This window comes from Mesocricetus auratus, unplaced genomic scaffold (genome assembly GCF_017639785.1).
Source record: "Mesocricetus auratus isolate SY011 unplaced genomic scaffold, BCM_Maur_2.0 Super-Scaffold_100081, whole genome shotgun sequence".
Classification (NCBI taxonomy): Eukaryota; Metazoa; Chordata; class Mammalia; order Rodentia; family Cricetidae; genus Mesocricetus; species Mesocricetus auratus.
Window position 1 is genome coordinate 1,491,205 of NW_024429237.1, and position 21,771 is coordinate 1,512,975.

The 21,771-nt window shown below is 56.8% G+C and overlaps 2 protein-coding genes across 2 annotated transcripts in view; one reads left to right on the top strand and one right to left on the bottom strand.

The window, feature by feature from the left end:
• Positions 1–248: 248 nt before the first annotated feature.
• Lyl1 (LYL1 basic helix-loop-helix family member) lies at positions 249–3,391 on the top strand. The gene is made up of 5 exons (XM_005087307.4): positions 249–306; positions 641–804; positions 1,401–1,757; positions 1,849–1,940; positions 2,579–3,391. Exons 3-5 carry the CDS (start codon positions 1,426–1,428, stop codon positions 2,989–2,991), a joined length of 837 nt encoding a protein of 278 aa, XP_005087364.1. The 5' UTR covers positions 249–306; positions 641–804; positions 1,401–1,425; the 3' UTR covers positions 2,992–3,391.
• Positions 3,392–7,221: 3,830 nt separating this feature from the next.
• Positions 7,222–21,771, bottom strand: part of Nfix (nuclear factor I X) — a gene marked incomplete at its 3' end in the record, with an annotated part of 91,015 nt that continues 76,465 nt past the window's right edge. Inside the window, 4 exon segments of the mRNA NM_001281939.1 lie at positions 7,222–7,278; positions 12,241–12,332; positions 19,604–19,779; positions 21,594–21,716. Coding sequence (NP_001268868.1) covers positions 12,261–12,332; positions 19,604–19,779; positions 21,594–21,716 — 371 coding nt within the window.

Below are 21,771 nucleotides of genomic sequence, written 5' to 3' on the forward strand. Positions count from 1 at the left end.
CACCCCCTTGGGCTTGAAAACACCTTGGAGGTGTCACAGGGCTCAGACACCTATACAGTGGTGTCAAGACACAGGCCGCATTGCAGGGATTGTCTCCTGGAGCCCTATCCCTGGGTGTGTGTATGGGGGCACCGGGGATGTGTAAAAAAGAGGAACCAGGCTGGGGCCCTTGGGTCATGGGGCCTCAGAGGACCGGAAAGGGGCCCCTTCCACCCCCATCAGCACAGACACTGGGCAGGGGTGGGGTTCAAAGACAGAGTAACCGCAGAGGACTCCAGAGGCAGCCTTGCTCCGTTTCCTCTTTGCGTGAGTTTGGTTCCAGGGTCTCCTGAGGGCTAGGGTCTTCCAGTGCCTAGGGGAGTAGTAAGCCCTGAGGGGTGACAGCCGTTCTGGCCGGGGTGGGCCAGGAGGTGCGCGCTCCGAGATCCCGGCCTGCTGGTTTCCTCCGGGGTCAGCACAGCTCCTTATCAGGCGTGGCCAGGCAGTCAGACCCTTATCTGCACAGGCCCAGCATCCTCTGGCCTCTGCGCCAGGGGGTAAGAGGGAGGAAGCCAGGCTGTCGGGGGCGGGGAAAAGGCGGGTCCATCCAGGAGCTGCTCACTTTCTCTCGGGGGTTACCCACCACGACACCGCCTCCTAGACTGTTCAGGCCCTGCGGGAGCCCGGGAGGTGGCGCAGCCCAGCTCTGAGGCCCAACGGGACCACCTGGGGCACGCTTGCCGGACTGGACAGTGGAAACCACCTCCTGACCTGGATTGACAGCCCTGACCATACAGCACTCCAGGCCGGAGAACTGCTACAAGGGTAAGAAAGAGGCATTCTGCGTTCATTAGTTCATTTATTCATTCATCAGCTGGGACACAGTGAAGAGCCAGGGGTGCTTCTCCAGCTGGGGAAGACAGGGCAGAGAGGTGGGGAGTCACACACTGGCAGGACACCCCAGACCCCGAAAACATGTTACATAGGGAGCAAAAATCTGGGTGCTGATGGGTTAGGGTTAGTGAGAGGAACTTTCAGCAAGGGTAGAGGCTCCTGGAACAACCATGGAGAGGTGGCATAGGGTGAATCCTGGAGTTTCAGGGGGTCTCAGGGTTAGTTGGGGGATCCCCGCTGTGCCCCAACTGCAGGCAGGAGAGATTCTGAAAGATGGGCAATTGTCTCAGAGGCGAGAGGCCTTTTCAAAGAACCCCGAGCAGGCACTCACAGGGTCAGTGCTGTCAGTGCTGTCACGGGGAGGAGGTCCCCGCTTCAGGGCTTTGGAGTTGCTAGGTCCACTCATCTGCCTTTGACTCTGAGCTCCAGTCCCTGCCTCTCCTCAAGGTGCTCTCATTGGAGAGCTCAGTTAGGTTCAACACGTGGGAGAAAGATGGCCTTCCCTGTAACTCTGCTCCCTTCCACAGGTTAGCGTTCCATCCTTGGGGGTCCATGTGCCCACCCCAGACCCAGGCAGAGGTGGGTTCCGCCATGACTGAGAAAGCAGAGATGCCGCCGTGCGCCTCCGACCCGGAGCCTGCTCCTGTCCCCAAGCCCGCCTCACCTGGGCCCCCTCCTGCAGAGGTGGATCACCGAAGCACGTGCACCCCCTGGCTGCCTCCAGGTGTGCCGGTGATAAACCTGGGCCACAGCAGGCCCACAGGGGCAGCCGTGCCTACCACAGAGCTGAGTGCCCTGCGGCCCTCCCTGCTGCAGCTAGCTGCCTTCGGAACGGCTCCGCCCACCCTGGCCCTGCATTACCACCCCCACCCCTTCCTCAACAGGTCAGTAGGGAGCCGGGGTTGTGGGCAGTGCCAAGGGTGGGTAGTCAGGATCTTTGCCTACAAGGTGTTCACGCCACACAACCCCTCACAGCGTCTACATTGGACCAGCAGGACCCTTAGGCATCTTCCCTAACAGCCGGCTGAAGCGAAGGCCAAACCACGGTGACCTGGGCTTTGCTGAGGGTGAGTGTGTGTGTGCTTGTGGGCGCTTGCACCCCATGTCTGACCGACCTGTACTCTGCACACCCCAACACACGACAACTCACAGAACTGACAGCCAATGAGCACCACGGTATTGAGCCTAGCTTGGTGGCTCAGCCCTGTAATCCAGACTGAGGCAGGAGAGTAAGTTCAGAGGCCAGCCTGGGCTACGGAATGAGTCCCAACATTATAGCTAGAGTCCTGGTCACAACAGGACATAGCAGCCACAAGATGACATTCCACAACCCAAAAACATAGTCATGAGAGAGACAACCTTGGACTGGGATCACACGGAGCTATGAGACCACAGACAACCTCAGAACCTCAGCCACACACACAACAGCCACAACCGCATGGCATGAGGCCACACAACCACAGCCATCAGATAGGCCGCCAGTCAGCCACAGGCCCACAGCAGGCAAGAAGAGAACCTCTGAAAACCCAGGAACACGCTCGCTCGGAATGAGGCCATAGGACAGACTTCTTAAGGGACCACATCGTTGTCATCAAGGAGTCTCAGCAACCTTGGGTTCAGCCCGAGTGGGCGCTGGTGACGTTCAGTGAGGACAGCAGTGGGTGCCCTTTGGTCTCTATGCTGACGCTGTTCCTCGGGTCTTCAGGGCACCAACCCCAGAAGGTGGCTCGTCGCGTGTTCACCAACAGCCGAGAGCGCTGGCGGCAGCAGCACGTTAACGGCGCCTTCGCCGAGCTCAGGAAGCTGCTGCCCACCCACCCGCCCGACAGGAAGCTGAGCAAGAACGAGGTGCTGCGCCTGGCCATGAAGTACATCGGCTTCCTGGTGCGGCTGCTGCGAGACCAGGCGGCTGTGCTGACCTCGGGCCCCAGCGCTCCCGGGCCCCGTAAGCCGCCCGCGCACCGGGGAATGGAGGGTGGCGCGCGCTGCGGGGCCCGACACAGGGTAGAGTCTGCGCGCTCGCAGCCCGTGCTTCCTGGGGACTGCGAGGGCGGCCCCAGTGGGTCGCTGCGACCCATCAAGATGGAGCAGACAGCTCTGAGTCCTGAGGTGCGGTGACCCAAGGCAGTGGCGCCTCGCCTGCTGCGCAGTGAACTCCCAGTAAAAGGGACAGAGGTAGCCCAGATCAGGAAACGCCCTGTGGCTCTGGAAAGGTGACCGGCGCCTCGGGGGCCCCTCCGACTTTACAAAAACTTTCCACAGGCTTCTTGAGGTGGCCTTACCAGTGTCCTCTTCCCTGGGCCGAGGCTAGAGCACCAACAAAGCAAAGTGACTATGGGATCTTTAGGGGTGCTTCGACGGGTAGGGAAGGGTCTGGAAGCCTTCTCGCCTGCGCCCCCTGCTGGAGGCGGGACGCCCCTGGACAGTGTGTGGGAAGACCCACCCCACTGAGCCCAACGGGTTGCACTTGATCCATGATCCTGTTAACCGCGTTAACGAAGACTCAGGCGCTCTTGCATTTGTTTTTCTTTATTTCTTTATTTCACATACACATTAGCCATTCAATGGAGAAGCCGGAGAGAGTCAGGCAAAGATGGTATAACAGAAGCGCAGTGACGGGGGCGGGGCGGGGCGGGGCGGGCGGAGAGGGGACAGACGGGCTGGCTGCCTACTTGCATTCCGCTAGGACACTGAAAACCCAGAAAACAAAACAGACAGTAAACTACCCTTGTTTCTTATGTATCTCAGTGCAGAGACGGGGGGGGCTGGAGGGCAGAGAAGGGAGACCAGGCTGGAAGAGGAGCAGAGGGAAGGGGACGCTAAGGGAAGCACACCAAATCCATTAGTACTATATATAGAGATACTCGTATATACTGCGTTTCTTAGCCTAAGAAGAAACTTGTTTGACGGGACGGGCGGCCTTTGCGGTCCGCGATGCTGGTGCTGGTGGGGCGCACGGATCTCCCAAGAGGGGCCAAGCGGGGGGCTGGCCCCGGCTGGCTTGCGGGGGGGTCGCCCCGAGGGTGGATGGGGTGGGGGGAGCAGAGGTGGGGCTGGGGTGCCCCTAGGGCTCTCGATTGGGGGACAAAAGTTCTTATAACTTTATTGCTCCTTTATTTTTCTCTCGTGGGGGGGTCCGTTCAGCACGGTCGGGGTGGGGAAGCGGTGGGTCGTCTGAGCCACCCGGCCCCTCTGGGACCCAGAGCGCGGCGTCCGCTCCGCCAGCACGGGGGTGAGAACAAGGCACTAGGTCGGCCGGCCAGCGCGGGGGGCGGGTGTGTAAGGCAGTCGACAGGGCTGGTTGCGGGGTGGGGTGGGGACGTGTGCCGGGCTGTGTGCGTGCGTGCGTGCGCGGGCCTGGGCAAATCGACCTGTCAGCGTGGCTGGACCTGTCCTGGAGCATCGGACCTCCCGGAGGGAGGGGAAGAGCGGTGTTAACGTGGGGTGGGGTTGGGGAGGAAACTACCAACTTGCTGAGCGCGCTCCTGATTAATGCTGGTGAGGGTCAAGTTGGCGTCTGGCTCAAAGAAGGGCGCTCGGAGTAGGGAGGAAGGGAAAGGGGACGTTTGTTCGTTGGCATTGACCTCTGCGGGGAGAGGGGGCCGGGGACCCCCGCCGCGCCCCAGTGCCCGGAGGGGGAGGGGCCGAGAAAAGGGGAGGGGGCGCCCAGGGAGACCCGCGGCCAGAGCAGCCCAGCTGCGGGGCGCACGCCGCTGTCCCGTTCCGTTAAACTCAACAAAGAAGGGATATGCGTGTTCCTAACAAGTGCAGAATATTTAATTGATTCATAAACGTATGTATAATAGTTTGTGGGTTTTTTAAAAACGTACTTTATAATGTAATAAGCACCAGGGTTTTTTATGTTTAATTATCTTAAAAATAATTTTCTCTCGTCCTTTTCCTTTTGATCTTGTGTTGGTTTTTTTTAATGTCGAGGCGTTTTTTAAAATATAAAATGTGAACGTTTTCTTCAGCCCTCCCACCGAAACCGAACGACAAAACAAATTAAAACCCCAGATTATCCTCGTCAACGCAGGAAAACGGCAAAAAACCAACCAACCAATCAACCAACCAACCAACCAAACAAACAAACAAAAAACCCAGAGAACTATCAAAATAGGAAAAGGAAAAAAAAAAAAAACACTCAGCTTTCATCCCCGCTAAGGGCAGGGCAGGCCCAGTTCTTTTAGCGTCCCCAGAGCCGCGAGGACATTACAACAAAAATAGAATTTTTTTCTTAATCTCTTAACATACAAAGATAGGAAAACTCTCTGATGCATTGCACTTGGTTCAATCAAAACAAAACAAAACAAAAAAAGGTTAATTTTCCCTATATTTTTTGTGGGTTGTTTCCTCTCCTAATACGTCCCCACATCAGTCGCCCTCATCGTCCCTCGCCTGTCCCTCACAACACCACTTGGGAAAGGAGCGCACCCCTACCCCATCCCGGTCCTCCCGGGGGCCCCCGGCCCAGCTGGCCTGCAGCTTCTGACCTCGCCCGGGGCGTGTGCCCCGCAAACTCACAGCGCCGGCAGCCCGACTGTCTTCGACCAACCGAAGAGGCGCACGCGGCCGGGCAGGGACCCTCTCGTTAGCTCTTAGCTCTGACCCTGTTTAGCCAACCGAACTGAAAAAATCATTGCACTTTGACCGCGCGTCACGCCCGGCCCGCCCGGCCCCCCACCCTGGGGCTCCCTCCCCTCGCACAGGGAGGCCCCCCGCGGGATCTCCACCCGGGCTCTGGACGCCACAGGGGAGGGCTTCACTCAACTTGCACACAGCGCCCCTGCCTACAGCCGGCTCTCAGCCCCGAGCTCCATGCAGGCGGCCCTTCGCCTGCTCAGGGCCGCAGCCTCACCAACTCGATTCTCAATAAATAAAGCCCACAGCCCACCCCCACGTGGTGCAATGTTGGACCGACTTTTCGGAGGATCCTGACCTGTGCTTTGTGTTTTCATACCGGAGAGGCGCAAGGCCTTGAGAATGGGCCTGGGAGGGGAGGTGCAGGAAAGGAGGGCTAAGGCACAGAAAGACAAGCCAGAGGGGCCCAGTCACCTGGAGGGCTGGTGTGCTCGCGTTCCCCCCCTCCCAGGGGCCTTCTCAAGACCCTCTGGACAAGCCTCCGCCACCCTTTGCAGGAGGAGGGGGCTGGGAGGAGAGCTGCTTCCTGTGGTGTGTTACGAAATTGTTCCCAAGTTGCTCAAACAGAGGAGGAGTTCCCAACTGCAACAGCGAAAGACCCAAACAATGACTGCCCCACCCCTAAATAAAGAGGAAAGACATTACAGCTAAAATCTAGGGAGAAGTGGCCATGGGTGTGGTGGGAAGGGAGGGGGACCAGAAAGCTCCGGGACACTCTTTTAAAAGAATGACACCCCCCACCCTCCACAGGAACTCAAGGTCTCGAGAGCTGGACGCCTACCTAGCACAGGTGGAGGCTGCCTGGTCCTCCTCGCTCGGCTCCAGGGCCCTTTCTGCTCCACTCTCAGCCGGCCCCGGAGGGCTGCGCGCGGCAGGGGCAGGGGCAGGGCAGAGGGGCGGAGCGAGGGCACCTGCATGCAGTGCTGGGGTGCGGGGCGACCTGGGGCCGGCTCCCTTCACTAGGGGCGTGGCAGAGGGCAGCCCTCGCGGCCTGCGGGGATGGTAGAGGGTGCCTGTGCCGGGCTGAGCGTCCAGTCCGGAGCATTCTGACTTGTTCCTGTGTGCTGTACAGAGGGGGTCCAGCCCGAGAACTGCCCGTGCGGTTCAGAGTGGGGTGGCAGAACACCCTCCATTCTGGCCTCAACGCTGAATTCAGCTAGCGCCAGGGAACATCCCCTGCCCACCCCGGGGCCATCCTCGCCTGGTCCAGAGCAGCTGGGGACAGAAGCCTGAGCAGAGGCTCCCAGGAAGGGCGAGAGGGAGAGGAGGGAGGGGCGAAGTCCGGAGGTGAGCTCGAGTGTCTACTCCCACCATTCTTACGAGCTGTTCCTCTGGGCTCCTAGGGAAGCTTAAGTCCAGCGGGAGGGTGGGGTCCCCAGGAACCGCAGGGGTGGCAGGCCAGCGAACTGGCTGCTCCTTCCCGGGAAGGAAGCTGGGAGGAAGGCAGTCTGTTGCATCCTTTCTGTTTGTCCTTTGCTTAGCAGAGTCCGCTTAGCATGCTTCTTTCTGCTTGGCTGCTGGTGTACAGCTCCGCTGAGACCCCTTCCGAGGGCTCCCAGAACTGGGCTGCTTTGGACCGCAGGGTACCCGGGCTGGAGGAGGGAAGGGCTGAGTGGCTGACGACGTCTAAGTTTTGCTTTTCGGTGGGGCTGGGCTGGGGGATATTTCCATGTCTCAAAATTTCTTCTCCCCCCTTTTGAGGAACCTCTTTTTTTTATTATTATTTTGTTGTTTCTTTGTTGATCTTAATCAGAGGAACCAGGACTGAAACGGGACCAGGAAAAAAAAAGGCGACAATGAGAACAGCTGGGGCAAGTCCCATCTCTCCCCCCGTCCCCCGCCCTATGCTCCCCAACCTCTACAGCGAGCTCAAGAGGAGGAGCCAGGGTGCTGGGCAGCTGACCCCATTCTCCCCACCCTCTGAGGGAATCCCCCCCAGACCCAGTCCCCAGTGCCCAAGTCCAGCTGGCCTTCCCGTGGGCACCGTGCCCAGCGGGTGGGACCCCCGTGGCTGGCACTGGCAAAGACCTGGGATCTGGCCATGTTTGCAATTGTTTAGGTTTTGTGTGGGACCTGGAAGGTGGGGAGGGTGCCAGGCTGGGGCTTTTGTACCCACAGGGGTTGGGGGAGTAGGGTGGGGGTGGCCCATTGAGTTCTTGCTGAGTTTTCTTTCTGTCTCTTTGGATTAAAAGCAGAAATTCACGTCTGTACATCCCAGCCAACGTCCTGTCCCTCAGGCTGAAAGGCTGGGGGCAGGGAACCACATGGCTTCGGTTCTTACGGAGCCAGGTCTGGGGGAGGGGGCCAGAGCCCACCCACCCAGCACAATCCTGGGCCTTCAGGGAACCAGACTGACTGGGGTAAAGAGCCTGAAGCTCCCTGCAGTGGGCATTGCTTCCCCCAGGGAGCCAGCAGGGGGCGCTGCTTTCCCGTGTATAGGGCCCTCCTGGCAGGGAACACTCAGTACACACAGGGTGGACCCCTGGGGCTGGCTGCTTGGCAACGCCCTCCATCAAAGGCTCCACTCTGATTTCCTGCCCAGGGGGGAATTCAGGACTCTTCTCCAGACCTGTTCGCTTGCTTGGGTATACCTGGCAGTACCTTCACAACAAAATGAGGACCCCTGATGTTGTAACCGGGGGCATCTTGGAGCTGTGTCACAGACCAGACTGTGTCCACAGGACCAGACAGTGCCAACAGCAGATCATACACACCAGATCATTCTATCCTTGTCCCAAGCCCACGCTGATGCCAGGTACACACAGGATGGGTGACCTTGGCTTGCTTGAGGTCATAACTCAGATGACTCAATGGGGGCTCTGATTTGGGGAGTGGTTAAGAGTTTGTGTTCCTCCTTATTGCTTTGCTGCAGTCATGAGGAGGCAGGGTGGCTGGGAATGCCTATGCTCTGCTTAGAGTCAGTCTGCTAGCTTAGGGTGAAGGCCCAGGCAGCTGGAGTGGCCAGCTTTTCAAAAGAAGTCAGAAATCCAGGCAGAATTTCATGTGAAATTTTCCAATATTTAAAATACTATTAGAGCCAGGAATGGTGGTGCATGCCTTTAATCCCAGTAGGTGGATCTCTGTCAGCTGGAGGCCAGCCTGGTCTACATAGTGAGTTCCAGCACAACTATGGTTACATTAAGACACCCTGTCTCACACGTACACACACACACACACACACACTCACACACACTCACACACTCAAACACACACACACACACACACACACACACACACACACACACACTGGCAGACTGGTGGCTTATGCTTATCATCTCAGCATTTAGGAGACCGAGGCAAGAAGTTTGCTGGGAATCTGAAGACACACTTAGGACTTCACAGTGAGTGCCAGGCCAGCCTAGGCTACAGAGCAAGATCCTGTCTCATGGGCTGGAGAGATGGCTCAGAGGTTAAGAGCACTGACTTCTCTTCTAGAGGGCCTGAGTTCAATTCCCAGCAACCACATGGTGGCTCACAACCTTCTATAATTCAATCTGGTGCCCTCTTCTGCCATGTAGGCAGAACACTGCATATGTAATAAATAAATAAATCTTTAAAAAAAGATCCTGTCTCATAACTCAGACACACAAAAAATACTATTGGATCCAGATGTGCTGAAACCTGCTAGCAATCCCAACACCCAGGAGGCTGATGGAAGGGCAACAAGGTTGAAGCCAGTCTATATTACAGAGAGATCCTGGCTCAAAAACAAAACAAAAATAGAAAACCCACCACTATTTGGCTGGGGGTGTAGTCTTTGCCTAGCATGCCTGAAGCTCTGGGCTCAAACTATTCAAAAGACAAAACCATTAATAGTCAGGTCAGGTCAAGCCAGACCCTGTCCCTCAGGCTCTGGTTTGGACTGCAATAAGTGCCCCCTGTGAAACAGCGATACTACACACAAGCATTAGAGACCGGAGATGCGGGCAGTGTCTGGCTTCTTTAGTCCCAGCATACAGCCCTGTGACCTGAATTTAACCCCTAAGCCTACATAATGGTGGAGGGAGAACAGACTGGATGCAGCCCATCCATGCATATTACACACATCCATGCATGTGCGCACACAAATAAAAGTAAGGCTTGAGCTTCAAATATCCTCTAGAATTTTCTGTGGCAATGGCGTCTCACTGATAGCATAGTTTACAAGCATGAACACTTGAAATGTGGACTTTGGAATAAGGTGTGGGGATTCAACCTAGGCCATTGAGAATGTTAGGTGAGAGTCTTCCATGGAATTCTCTCTCCAGCCCCAACTCTCCTCTAATTAATTTCAATGCACAATGCTGCATGTGACCTGTGGTCAGGACAACAGAATCTCAAAGGATGGACATCTGGGAATGTGGGTACTCAGCCTGCCAGGGATGTAGACTGCTTTTGGGGTGCCAGACAGGATGTGCACAGGAGGCTGCCTCCCTCTGTGGGTTCTCAAACAGCTGCCCAAAGCCCCACTAACTAAAAGTCCACTCACTAAAAGTCAGGTAAGGACCTGGGAAGCTGAGCTGGAAGCCCGGTGGAGACATCAGTCAGTGGAGCCCTGGGCTTCTAGCTCTGCTCTTCTCTGGGACCCAAGGGATGGTTAATGTGGGCTCCTACACCACTGCTCCAGGCCAGGGAAGCCACCCCTCCTCAGCTTCCCTAACAGACACAGGTGGACAGAGGACACCTGGAACATGGGGACCCCCATCCCAAGGCCCAAACTGGCCCCCTGCAGCTTCCTTTACTGTTTAGCTTTATCGTCTCCAGAGCGGGGGCTCCTCAGAGGATGAAGACTCTGCTTCAGGCCTGGAGTGGGGCCTCCTCACAGGCCACATCAGCAGGGTCTGTTGTCAAGCCCAGGAAGCACTCTGCTTACCCCCTTCCTGCTTCCCAAGCCAGGCCCAAAACTGATTAAAACCGAAGTAAAAAGCACTGTTTAGGGAATGATAAAATTGCTAAAATTCTCTTTTCTTTCCTCTTCTATTGTTCTGTCTCCATCTGGTGCTCCAAGGATCAGCTAAAGTCACCGGTTACTGTGGAAACCACTCCTGATTGTCCCCCTACAGCCGCCTGCCTGCCCCCAGGCCCAAGGGCTTCTGCTCTAGGGTGTCTAACTCCCCTTTCCCCAGGACCCCCAGACACACCTGCCTGGTCAAGGGCCCTGGATCAGGCTAGGACTCATTTCCCCTACTTCAACGTCAGGCGGAAGAAAGAGACAAATTGTTTCCCAAACTTGCCTCAAACTCTGACGTGGCCTCAAAACATCCAAGTAAAGTGAGAAGAGAGAGCTCGAAGAAGGCAAAACCCAGGGCGGGCGGGAGGGAGGGCGGACAGGGGGCTCTGAGCAGCGAGGAGCAGGCACTGCACGCAGAGCAGGAGCGGCAGGAGGGGGAGAGGGAGGAGCAACGAAGCCGGCTCCTGGTGCCAGCCCAGAGCCGGGAGGGGAGGCCGCCTGCTGTCCCTTCCTCTGGCACCCCCCTCCCACCTTCTGCCAGCAGGGCTTTCTTGGCCTCCCTGGCACAGAGCAGAGGGGGCTGGCTCCAGACCCTGCTCAGAGCCATTGTTTTTCTTCTCAACACCCCCAAGTTCAAGTTCATCTGGGTGTTACATCATGTCTGGTTGCTCCTGGAAACCAGACGGGTCAGACGTGACTCTGGGGAAAGGGGGTGGGAGGCTGGAGGGGGCTGAAGTTTCTTTCTCCTCCCCTCACCACTAGGGAGCTCTGAAGTTTGAAGTTTGACTAAGTTGTGTGTGTGTGTGTGTGTGTGTGTGTGTGTCAAAGGAAAAGAAAGAAAAGACCCTTAAACCACACACACACACACACACACACACACACACACACACACAACTTTCATCCACCAACTTTCTCTGGACTGGGGCCTCAGCAGAGGCGGGGCAGGAGGCAGCAGAGGTGGCCCAGAGGCTCTGAGCAGGGGTGGATTTCCCAGGGCTGAGGAAGCCAGCAAGGAAGTGTTTTTTATAACATGTACAAAAAGAAGATTATTTGTGTGCTTTTTCTGAAAACCCTGGCCCTTGACAGCTGCCCCTGACCTGTTCCTGAGTGGGCTCTCCCTGTGTCCCAAGGGCCCTGGGTTCTCACCCCTTCTAGATACGGGCACACGAGAGACACCCACGTGTGTTCATGTACACGTGCATTCTCACAGCAGTCTGGGGGCCTCATGCTGGAGGGCAAGTTTGGCTTGTCTCCTTTTGGGAAGTGGGGGTGGTGTCAGTGGGGACTGGGGGCTCCAGCAGCCTGACTTTCCTCTTAATGGGACCTAAGGGGACCCAGGGGAGGGGCCTCCAGGACAGCAGCCAGCCCTGCCCTTGATGCCAGTCTCTGGGCATACAGCCCACCAGACGAACTTTGTCCCTCCCCACCTTTGTCCAGCCCATCCAGTGCCAGGGAGACAGGGAAGACCAAGGCTTCCTTAGGCGGCCACAGTCGAAGGAGACCCACGGGTAGGGCTGCCTTCCTAGCCAGTGCGCAGACTTCCCTCTGTGCTCTGTAAGATGGCCCACAGGTCTCTAGCCTTGGGTAGCCTTTCTCAGGTCCAGGGCTGTCAGAGCTAATTATCCAATTAGCCGATTAGCCGGGAGCCTGAGGCTGCCTAGGGAGGCTGCTCAGCTGGGCAGAAGCCTGGGCATGCAACTCGCTAGGAACGGCCCTCCCCAGGACACACATCCTGAGATGCCCCCCCCCCCAGCCCATCCACCCTCTCCCTCTCCCTGCACCAGGGCGTCTCCTACCTGAGACTGCTGTGGGATGTTCAGAAAGTTGCCGTCCCGGGGTCCGATGCCGACAAACCGGCTGGCAGAGGAGGTGCCTGTCGTTGTGAATGCTGTGGGGAGCAGGGGGTGAGGAGAGAGGGAAAGACCAGGTCAGGCTCTGGGCCCACCTCGGCACTGCCCTTCTGGGCGGCTGAGAAAGGGAGAGACTGGGTTAGAGTGCTGCAGGGTAGCCTGGCAGCGGGAAGGACGAGTGAGGGGCTGCAGTTTGGGAGGCCAGGCTGCAAGCCCTTCCGCTCACTGACCAGGAGCGTACACACACCCTCCTGCCTCAGCCTGTCAAGGCTGAGGTGAGGAAGGGCCATCGAGGCTGCAGCTGATGTCCCTTGGGCCTAGATCTGTCCCCTACTGAGAGGATGGCTTGCCAGTGGAGACCTGGCTCCTCTACTTGGTGGGAGCTGGGTAGCCTGGACCAGCCTGTCAGGTATGGTCCTCTCATCCGGCTCACGGAGTCTCCAGCCCCACAGCTTCACTGGGGGCTATACCACTTACCACCTTGGGTAATCCCACTAGTCAGCAAGTGGCTTAGGAACTCACCAGAGTTCAGTGGAGGACTAAGCCAGCAGGGGTGGTCACAAAAGAACCATGGCCTGGCTGCTGGGGGGTGGGGTGCTACTCTCTGCCATCAATACAGCAGACCAGGTGACAGAGGAAGAGGCCACAGAGTCCCAAAGCTCAGCCACATGGGGGGCAGCTGTCCAGTGCCCTAGGGGACAAATGAACCCAACACCCTGAGCTCCTCTAGGGTATTCAGCGGAACCCGATAGTTGGGAAGCAGTCCCCAGAGTGTCACAGTTCACCTGGGAGACTCCCTCCTGCCCTACACCAGACACATCCAGGACATGCTCACCAGATTCTGTCCCCTCTCCAGAAGTGAGCTCCGGCCTGGCTCCCTCCCCCACCCTGCCCACTCCAGTGACTGTGATCATGTCTAATGGCATATGCAAATGAGGAGATGACATGGAGAGGGCAGGGAGGGGGAGAGAGGGAGAGACAGAGAGCTCAAACGGACAGGAGTGTTGACATGGGCCACCCTCCCACGCACTGCCACCCAGTTCCAGCTCAGATTCCTGCCCACCCTGTGCCAGCCCAAGACAGCGCCGCCTCTCCTGTCCTTCACGTCGGGTCTAGCTGGGACCTCTCCACTTAAGAGTTTTCTTCTCTTCCCTTTTTGGCAACATTTGTCATTGGATTAAAAGGGGGAAAAGGGAAGGAAGAGACAGAGGGGGCGGGATGGAGGGAAGAAGAAGAAAGATGAAATAAGCCGGGGCCCAGTGCCCTCCCTTCTCCTTGGAACTTACAACCTGGGAAAGGAAGTGAGGAGAGAGAAGGGAGGGGTGGGAGCATGGGGAGAGGGTAGGAAAGGAAAAAAAGAGGAACAAGAGAAACCGAGGGAGAAGGGTTGGAAAAGCAGCCTCCTGCGTCTTCAGAGGCCCAAGGGCCAGATGGAGGTGAGGGGACAAGGCAAAAATAGCATGGTGGTGGCATCACCTTGTGGTCACATTTAATTTTTCTGGTGCGTGTAAGGGAACAACGAAACAACAACAAAAAATTGAAAATCAAAACCAAAAAAAAAATCAAAAAAAAAACCAACAAAAAACAAAAACAAAAGCAGCAATCAGGCATGAAGATGGCATGGCTGTGCTTCCCGCCCCCCACCCGCGCCAGCGCCCCCCGGCCCAGCGCCCCACTGCACGGTCCCTCCCGCCCCCCAAGGGGGCCTGGGCCAGGGCCTGGCTGGGAGCAGTGGGCAGGGCTCATAGGGTGCTGGCTAGTGTAACTGAGACCCACGAGGCCATGGCCGGGGCTCAGCCCTGCTCATCCGGTGGGAGGCTCTGAGGCGCTCTGGGTGGGGGCTTTGTTGGGAGGGGCGCTCCTCTTTTTGCAGTGGAGACTGTGTAGATGGGCCAGGGATGCCGGGCGCTGTGGTTTCGGTTTCATCGTCCACTTACAAGGTGACGGAGGAGTCAAGGCGGCGCCGTCTGGGGCCGTGCTGGTGGTTTTGGAATCAGGCATAGGAAGGGGCACAGGTCTGGCCACTGGAGGCGGCGGCGGTAGCAAAAATGACCCCGGGACTTTGCCCTGGCCGCTACCGTTGGGCTGCGAACAACATAAATAGAGTGGCGCATGAAGGCACATCACACACAGACACACGCTCCCCTGCGCGGCCGGCCACTTGCTCCTGAGAGCAGACGCTCCCGATGGAAGACGCTGGCGTGGGAGGGAGGGTCCTTTGCTCTAGGCACACGATGGAGGAGAAGTAAGGCCTCCATTTGGTCTCCTGGGTGTGTCTGTCTCTCTTTTCCTCTCTCCTATGAAGTAGTGGGGGGAAGAAGGGGGATGTCCGACGGGTGGTTCATCATTTCTTTTATTTATTTGTTTGTTTATTTATTTTTGAGGCGGGGTCTTAATGTGTAGCTCTGGCTGGCTTCAAACTCACCATGTAGACCAGACTGGCTGGCCTCAAAAGCACAGAGATCCACCTGCCTCTGCCTCCCAGGGGCTGGGTTTAAAGGCGTGCGCCACCATACCCGGCTAATTCATCAGTTCTTAAGCAAGATGTTCTGGGTACAGAAGAGAGCCACCTAGCAATGCACACCACTGCACCTAGAACAGCAGTGCTCCTGGAAGACCTGTCCTCATGGCGGGGAAGAGAAGCCAGCTCACCCCCAAGGTCCCAAAGGCACACTCCCTCCACGGGCCTGGCTGGGGCTGGCTGCCTAGCCAAGACCCACAGGCCTGCCAATATCCACCCCATGGGCAGCCTGGCCCAGGAAGCCATCAGCACTGAGACGCTCACCCTCCATCCATTCTATCTCCAGCAGATCCCGTTCTCAGCCTGTGAACAGTGGGGCGCTGGCCTTTTCTATAAAAAAAATCAGCCAGCGAGGAAAGTATGCCACCAGTGGCTCCAACTTCTGTGCAGTTCTTCAAGAGAGATTCCCTGGATAACGTGCGCCCTCAGGAGCCAAGGACACGCCGCCACCAAGATCCATTCCTTCTCCTTTGTGCCTCAAACTTGCACTTCTCCGGCAGGCCTCATGCCCGAGCGTGCCTGGGTCAGCTTCAAGGAGTCAGAGAAAGTACACACCACAGGCTCCCCAGCCACTGGCAGGCGCAGTATCCCTGGCAGACCTGGAACACGCCTCCTGCTGCTTGGGATGAGGCCCTCAATGCCCACCTGCAGCTCAGGTGCAGGGTGGCCTGGCTCCAGCTCTTCTTTTCCTATGGAGCAAACTTCAGCCCTTCTGGCCACTCAGGCCCAAGTCCTAGGGAGGTCTTTTTCTCTCAGGCTGCCCCCAAACTGGCAATCCTCCTGCCTTGACATTCTGAGTGCTGGAATTATAAGCTCCACTACACCTGGCCAGTGCTCCTCCTTCTATTGGACGACAAAGCCCAGAAGCCCAGCCCATCTGATGTCTCCAGCCACCATTCCGTCCTCAACTCATCTCTCACTGACAAGGAGCCGCAGGGGTGGGGGCGTGGGGCGCCTCTCTGCTCTGACAGTGAGTGGCTCAGCTCGGTGCTCTGGGTGTCCAACCATAGCCAGACATTGTACCCACGCTGGGTCTGACCTTCCAGCTACTCACAAGGGAACAGCTCTGAGCTCAGAGCCATTCTGCTCCCCATCCTAGAAGGCACTGCAGCATCCAGAGACATTTTTGAGGTCTCCAAGATGCTACTGGCATTAAGTGGGTAGCTACAAATCCATACCTGACAGTCCACAGGATGAAAGCTCGTCTCCCCCACCCTCAGAGCTAACGGTATTGTCTCTGGGAAACTTTGGTGCCGAGGAAGCTTTATTCTACCCATTCAATACCTGACTCCAGTGAGGTTCTGTGCAGGGAAGTAGTTCATGCAAAGTTACCTACTACACTGGCCATGCCTGGAGGCAGAGCCCTACCTGTCTGACCCAAGAGCCTCGGGCAGGCTCATGGGCCCCCTTCCCCAAGTGCAAGTTAGTTTGGATATCTCGAAAATGGTCCACTGCTTTAGAAGATGCATTCTCCCCAAAGAGAACTCAAGGTCCCCACCCTGTCTTGGCATTTCCCATTCTGTGCCCCTTGGATGTTCGGAACTCAGTCTGAGGGTGAAGTCAGAGTGCACACTTGCTCACCAGAGTGTCCTGCCGGAGCTCCTCCCTGCACCCCTTGAGGCCTGCTCTACACACCCCTCACGGGGACCGGCTAGATTCTTTGAACCATATTAGTCTCTCGCTGACCTCCCCTTCCTAGACACCCTGGCCCTCCATCAGAGTCATGGAAGCTGCTGTCGCCCAGGCTCCAGCACGCCGGCAGACTCCGACAGCCCAAGTGGACTGCACTGTCCCTCTGTTGCATTCAGTCTCCTTCTATCTTTATGTGGGTTCCAGGGACCAAACGCAGGTCATCAGACTTGTGTGGCAAGTACTTTAATCTCGGTGATGACTGACCATGGGATCCTCCTGCCTCCTCCTACCAGATGCTGGGACTACAGGCAAGCAGTGCCACCTGCTCCCCTCCAGTCACACCTGACTCAGAGCTTCCTCTACTCAGCAGCCTTCATCCCTAGTGACCCTCCGGATCTGACACACTGGGCCCCTACCATTCCTGAACACCCCTAGGATGATAGTCGAGAAGTATCTGGCCAAACAACTGGTGGCTGCCCAGCATCCCTATATGTGACCCAGACTGGAGTCTTTTGTGGTAGGTACCTTTTAGAGAGAGACTCTTAGGACCAAAGAGCATTAGGACCAAAGAGAAAGTTTTCCAACTCTGCAGGGGTACCACTGAGAGCCAAGCAGTAGCCTCTCCCCTCATGTCTATGGCCTGTCTGGCTCCCATCCCATTTTTCCCTCAGACAGGAAATGGAGCAGTCTCACAGATCACAGCTTTGTGGCTTCTCTCTGAGCTCAGAACAGCTAGGACACAGCATGGAAGCCTCCTCCAGGGCCTGCCTCTTGCAAGAGTGTCTAAAAGGACAACCCCACCTGACGGGGCTAGTCACAACTTCCATCGGGCCTGGGGCATCTGAGATTTGGCTGGGATACAAGTTAAGGTATTAACATATCAAAGTCTGTGGCTCTACAGTACCTTAGGTGCCCAGGCAGGGACTGGAAGGAGTCCACAGCTGGCCCGGCACACCGCTTGCCTCTTAGACACGGTGGCATTCCTGCCTCCCTGAGTCGTCATTCCCACTGGGCCTGCAGCTTCACAGTGTCCATTTGGCTGACCCTTCTCTACCCCTGAATCACTGCTAGCCAGGGCCCTTCCTCCTGTCCTTTGTATCCCCTTAAGTGCTATCTCCCTGTGACCGCCAGAGGCATGCCCAGGCTGGGGAGGAAGGGTGAAACATCAGGGTGCCTGGAAGCCCTCTGTAATTTTCCCTGCGTGGCTACTTTCCTGAAAATCTGGTCTGTAACCTGGGTTTTGTGAGGTGCCGAGGAGGGTGCTCTGTTAGGCTCCAGGCCAGCGGCTCCTAAAGTGTGTCCTCTAGCCAGCAGTCCAGGAGCAAGACCTGGGAAGGCACTTGGGTTCTCAGGCTCCACCTTAGGCTTCACCCACTGCAGGCCGAAGCTTCTGGGTGACTCTGCGTACACTGAGTCTGAGGACTGCTGTTCTACGGCAGCAGGGGCAGGTGGTGGTAGGGTAGAACACAGCACAGCCTCTGACCCTCTTTTCCAGCATGATCACACCCGCAAGAGCTCCTGCAGCAGGCTTTTCTCTCAGTCCCAGGCCGCAGAGGGAGTCCTAAGAGGATTCCCTACTCCCCGTCATTAGCCACACTCAGCAAGGTGTCTGCTTACATCAGTGTCTGCAGTCTCACGGAATAAGTACTTGTCTCGAGAAAATCACTCTAGGAAAGTCCATGTTACACATGTCAGGTCACAGATGAGGCTCAGAACCCAGCCCCCAGGAGGCAGGGGCCAACGGACTCTTTCCTCGGGGCCCTGTAGGGAGAGATGGCTCTTTGCATTGGTCCCTAGGTCCTGTTCATCTGTACTCCAAGCCTGGCTGCCTCTGAGGTGAAAAGGTAAGTGAGCATCTCTCTGGCGTCTGCTCTATCTCTGAAGTGGTAATAAGGAGTCGGTTCTACCTAAGACAGACAGTGTTTGTACAGAGAGGCAGGAAGGTCACCAAGTGCTAAGGAGCTAGAGAATCAACCGGCAAGAGAAACCTCGTAGGACAAAGTGGGGAAGACGATGGGGACAGCAGAAGGTGGGGGTGGGGACAGCAGAAGGTGGGGGTGGGTGAGCAAGCCAGGGGAAATAGGACCAGACCCAGGGTGGACAGAGAGCCCAGCCCAGTCACATCCCAGAACCAGCAATCACCAGTCTTCCCCAAGCACTTCAAGGCAGTGTGGCTGCTCCCCTTGGACCGTCTCTGGCGTGGACTTCCAGAGCACCTCTCCCAGCCTGCTTTCTAAGCCCTTGGACATCCTCTTCATGACTTCTCAAAGCCAGGCTAGCTGTACTGGCCCAGGCATGGGGGAGTCTTCATGGTGCTGGGCTACAAAACTCTCCATATCCCATCTCAAGTGACCCCTAGAGCCGGAGCATGTCCTGCCAGCATCTCTGGCATGTTATCTTCCTGGATAATCCCTTTGCAGAGCACTCAGAGATTGGATCAGGCCTCGGGGCTGGCGGGTGGGAAAGAACCCGCAAGGAGCCCCTGGGTTCTGCAGGGGCTGTGGATCTGAAAGGCTTTGTTCTAGAACCATAACAGTGTGGAAACCCTTTGTTAAGAGTCCTGGTGTGGGAATCTTCACACAGGCATCAATCACGTGGGGCCCCCTGAAAGCTGGAGATAGATTTGACACCCATGACTGAGAAGGAGAAGGTATCTGTTAGGTGGGCCGGGGATGCCTCCCGCCGAGTCCAGGACAGCTTCATACTACCAAGAATCAACAAAATCAACAGCCCAACAATAACAAGCCAGACAAACTCAGGTCCACAGTCTGTCAAATCCTTGACCCCCTAGATTTTAGAAAGGTGGAGGTCCAAGGCCTCACTGCACAAATCATATGCTCATTCCTGCTGGGAGCGAAGAGTCAACAGGAAGGGCGAGCAGCCCCTGACGGGAAGGTTGGCAGCTGCCCTACCTCTCCAGTCCCTGACAGGCAGACCCTAGGACAATATGCAGACCCTGTCCCCAAGCCCACAAGACAGAGTCTATGGGCTCTGCTACTCCAACTCCATGTATGCTCCTGAATTTTGGCCCTCTCCTCGTGAGCCCTTAGACAGACAGACAGACAGACAGACAGACAGACAGACAGACAGACGGACGGACGGACGGACGACGACAGACGGACGAGGCTATGAGGCCTCTGTGCTCTCTGGACTCACCTGTCCAGTGGCCTGACCCGAGCCGTCAGAGCACACAAACTGCACAAACTCCTTCAGGGAGTCCTGCCCGTGGTGGTGGTGGTAGCGGATGGTCGGGTGTGTAAAGTACGGGCTGGACTGCTGAATGATGGACGTGGAGGGGAAGTGCAGGGCGGATGCTGTGGCCCGGGGGCTCCCTGTGTGCACAGAAGCAGGACAGAGAAGAGGCTGTGAGGGTAGCCACCTGGGAAAGGAAGGCTTAGGATCCCAAGAATGGGGTGGAAACACTGTGTCAGGCACAAAGACCCTCAGTCATCTAAACAAAAAACAACAAAAACATTTAAATGCAAAAAAACAAAACAAAACTGGCAGACCTGAGGGCCAGCTGCTTGCTTCTATAAATAATATTTGACTGGAGATGCGGGGAGGGGGTAGTTGAGGCAGGTGGACAGTTACAAGTGCAGAGTTGGGTGTTATCTTTTTAAAATTGCTAGCAAGTTGTTTTTCTGGTTTGCTTGTTTGTTGAGATGGGGTTTCTTGTCTCCCAGGCTGACCTTGAACTCCTGATCCTCTTGTCTCTTTCCTAATTCGAAGACTGCAGGATGTCTGGCTGCTTTTTATTGTTGTTTTGGTTAGTGGATTCTCTCCGTACTGAGGACTGAACTTAGGGATCTGCGTTAGTCAATCTTCCTGCCGAATTTGCTTGACATAAACTTTTGCTCTCATTTATTCTTTGAGACAGAGTCACACAGACTCAAATTCTCCATCCCTCTGCCCCAGCCTCCTGTATGCTGGGATTGGCCTCATCCTATGTTTTGCAACTGTTTTCATTCTTTTTAGAAATAATACATTAATATAAAACTTATCTTGAGGATTGAGTTTTTGACATTTTCCTTCTTGTACCCCTGGCAAACGCTTCCCTTGCCCTGCCCTAGATGTGAAGGATGCATGGCTCCAGGGACCCTGCAGGGACAGCCCTGCCTGTGCAGGATGGGCGCCTAGCACACACAGCCCCCGCCAGTGTGAGTGGGACCCACAGGCCTCCTGCCTGTGCTGGCCCCAACGCTGGGCGCTCACAGCTCCTACCCCTGCTCAGGCCTCTCCCCGTGGTCTCCCCTTCCCGTCTGTTTCCAATCAGCTCACTCTTGCTCTCTGTTTCATTAGGGGGCCGAGGAAACTTGGCTTCTCGCTAGAGTTCATAAAAATGGAGTACAGCAGAGTGGAGCCTGCCTCCCTCCCGCTGCCGGCACAAGGCCTGGGCTCCCTGCCCCCACCCTGTGGCCACCACACCCTGCCCCAGTGCTGGCTGCCTCTGGGCTCTAAGCCAGGAGGCCCCAAGGAGGAAGCTGGGAGGTAAACCTCCCTGTTGTGCCCTACAGAAGAGAAGAGAGGAATGGCAGACACGGGCCCCGTGTGCAAACAAAAGCCTTTACTGCCGGATGGGTGCTGAGGGGGGATCAGCAAGTGGGGGCCAGGTCCCGTGTGTTCCCGTCCGGCCCCACCCGCGGGAAGCTCCCGCATCTTCCCGGGGCCTGAAGAGATGTACCCTCAAAGAAGCAGGACAGTCCTCCCCTGCAGCAAGCCCCTTCTTCTTTCAGCCCACCCCATTACTTCTGGGAAAGGCAGGAAGGCCTGACTAGGTGACAGTCTACCCTAGGACAGACACCAGGGACCTGGACTGCTGAGCATTCCCCAGGGGAGCGATTCGGTTCAGTACCTGCTGGTGGGGGAGGTGGAGGCTGCATGCAGTTCCCAGTGAGCATGTGCAAAACATGCACCCAGCCCAGACCAGGGTTAGCATGTGCGAGGGAATCTAGGAACCGAGTGGGCAAGCCTGGTTCCCAGGGGTACACTGCCCGTCCCAAGCCACCCCACTGCTGTGCCACAATCCCACTCAGGGAGCCCAGATCTGTCGCTTGGAGTGAGCCCTGGCCCCTGCTGTACCTGGCCAGCTGCCCCGTGCCGCGGCTGCCTCCCGCAGTGTCCCTTTAGGCCCGCCTCCATCTCTCACCTGGTCTGACTCCAGCAAGCACAGGCAGCGGGTGGTGGGTGAAAGCCATGCGTGGGGAGCTGCCCTGAGAGGAGAGGGCGCTGCAGAAGTCCAGTTTTCCTGACTTCTTTAGAGAAGCAGGGCCTGGGGGGAGGAAGCAGCGACACGCAGGTTTAGCTGGCTGGGGCGGGAAGCCAGC

Excerpts from the sequence above, each read along its gene's own strand:
- Lyl1 (XM_005087307.4), top strand. The coding sequence starts at position 1,426 with ATGTGCCCACCCCAGACCCAGGCAGAGGTGGGTTCCGCCATGACTGAG. Across the intron at positions 1,758-1,848 it reads CCCCACCCCTTCCTCAACAG|CGTCTACATTGGACCAGCAG; the intron begins GTCAGTAGGGAG and ends AACCCCTCACAG. Across the intron at positions 1,941-2,578 it reads TGACCTGGGCTTTGCTGAGG|GGCACCAACCCCAGAAGGTG; the intron begins GTGAGTGTGTGT and ends TCGGGTCTTCAG.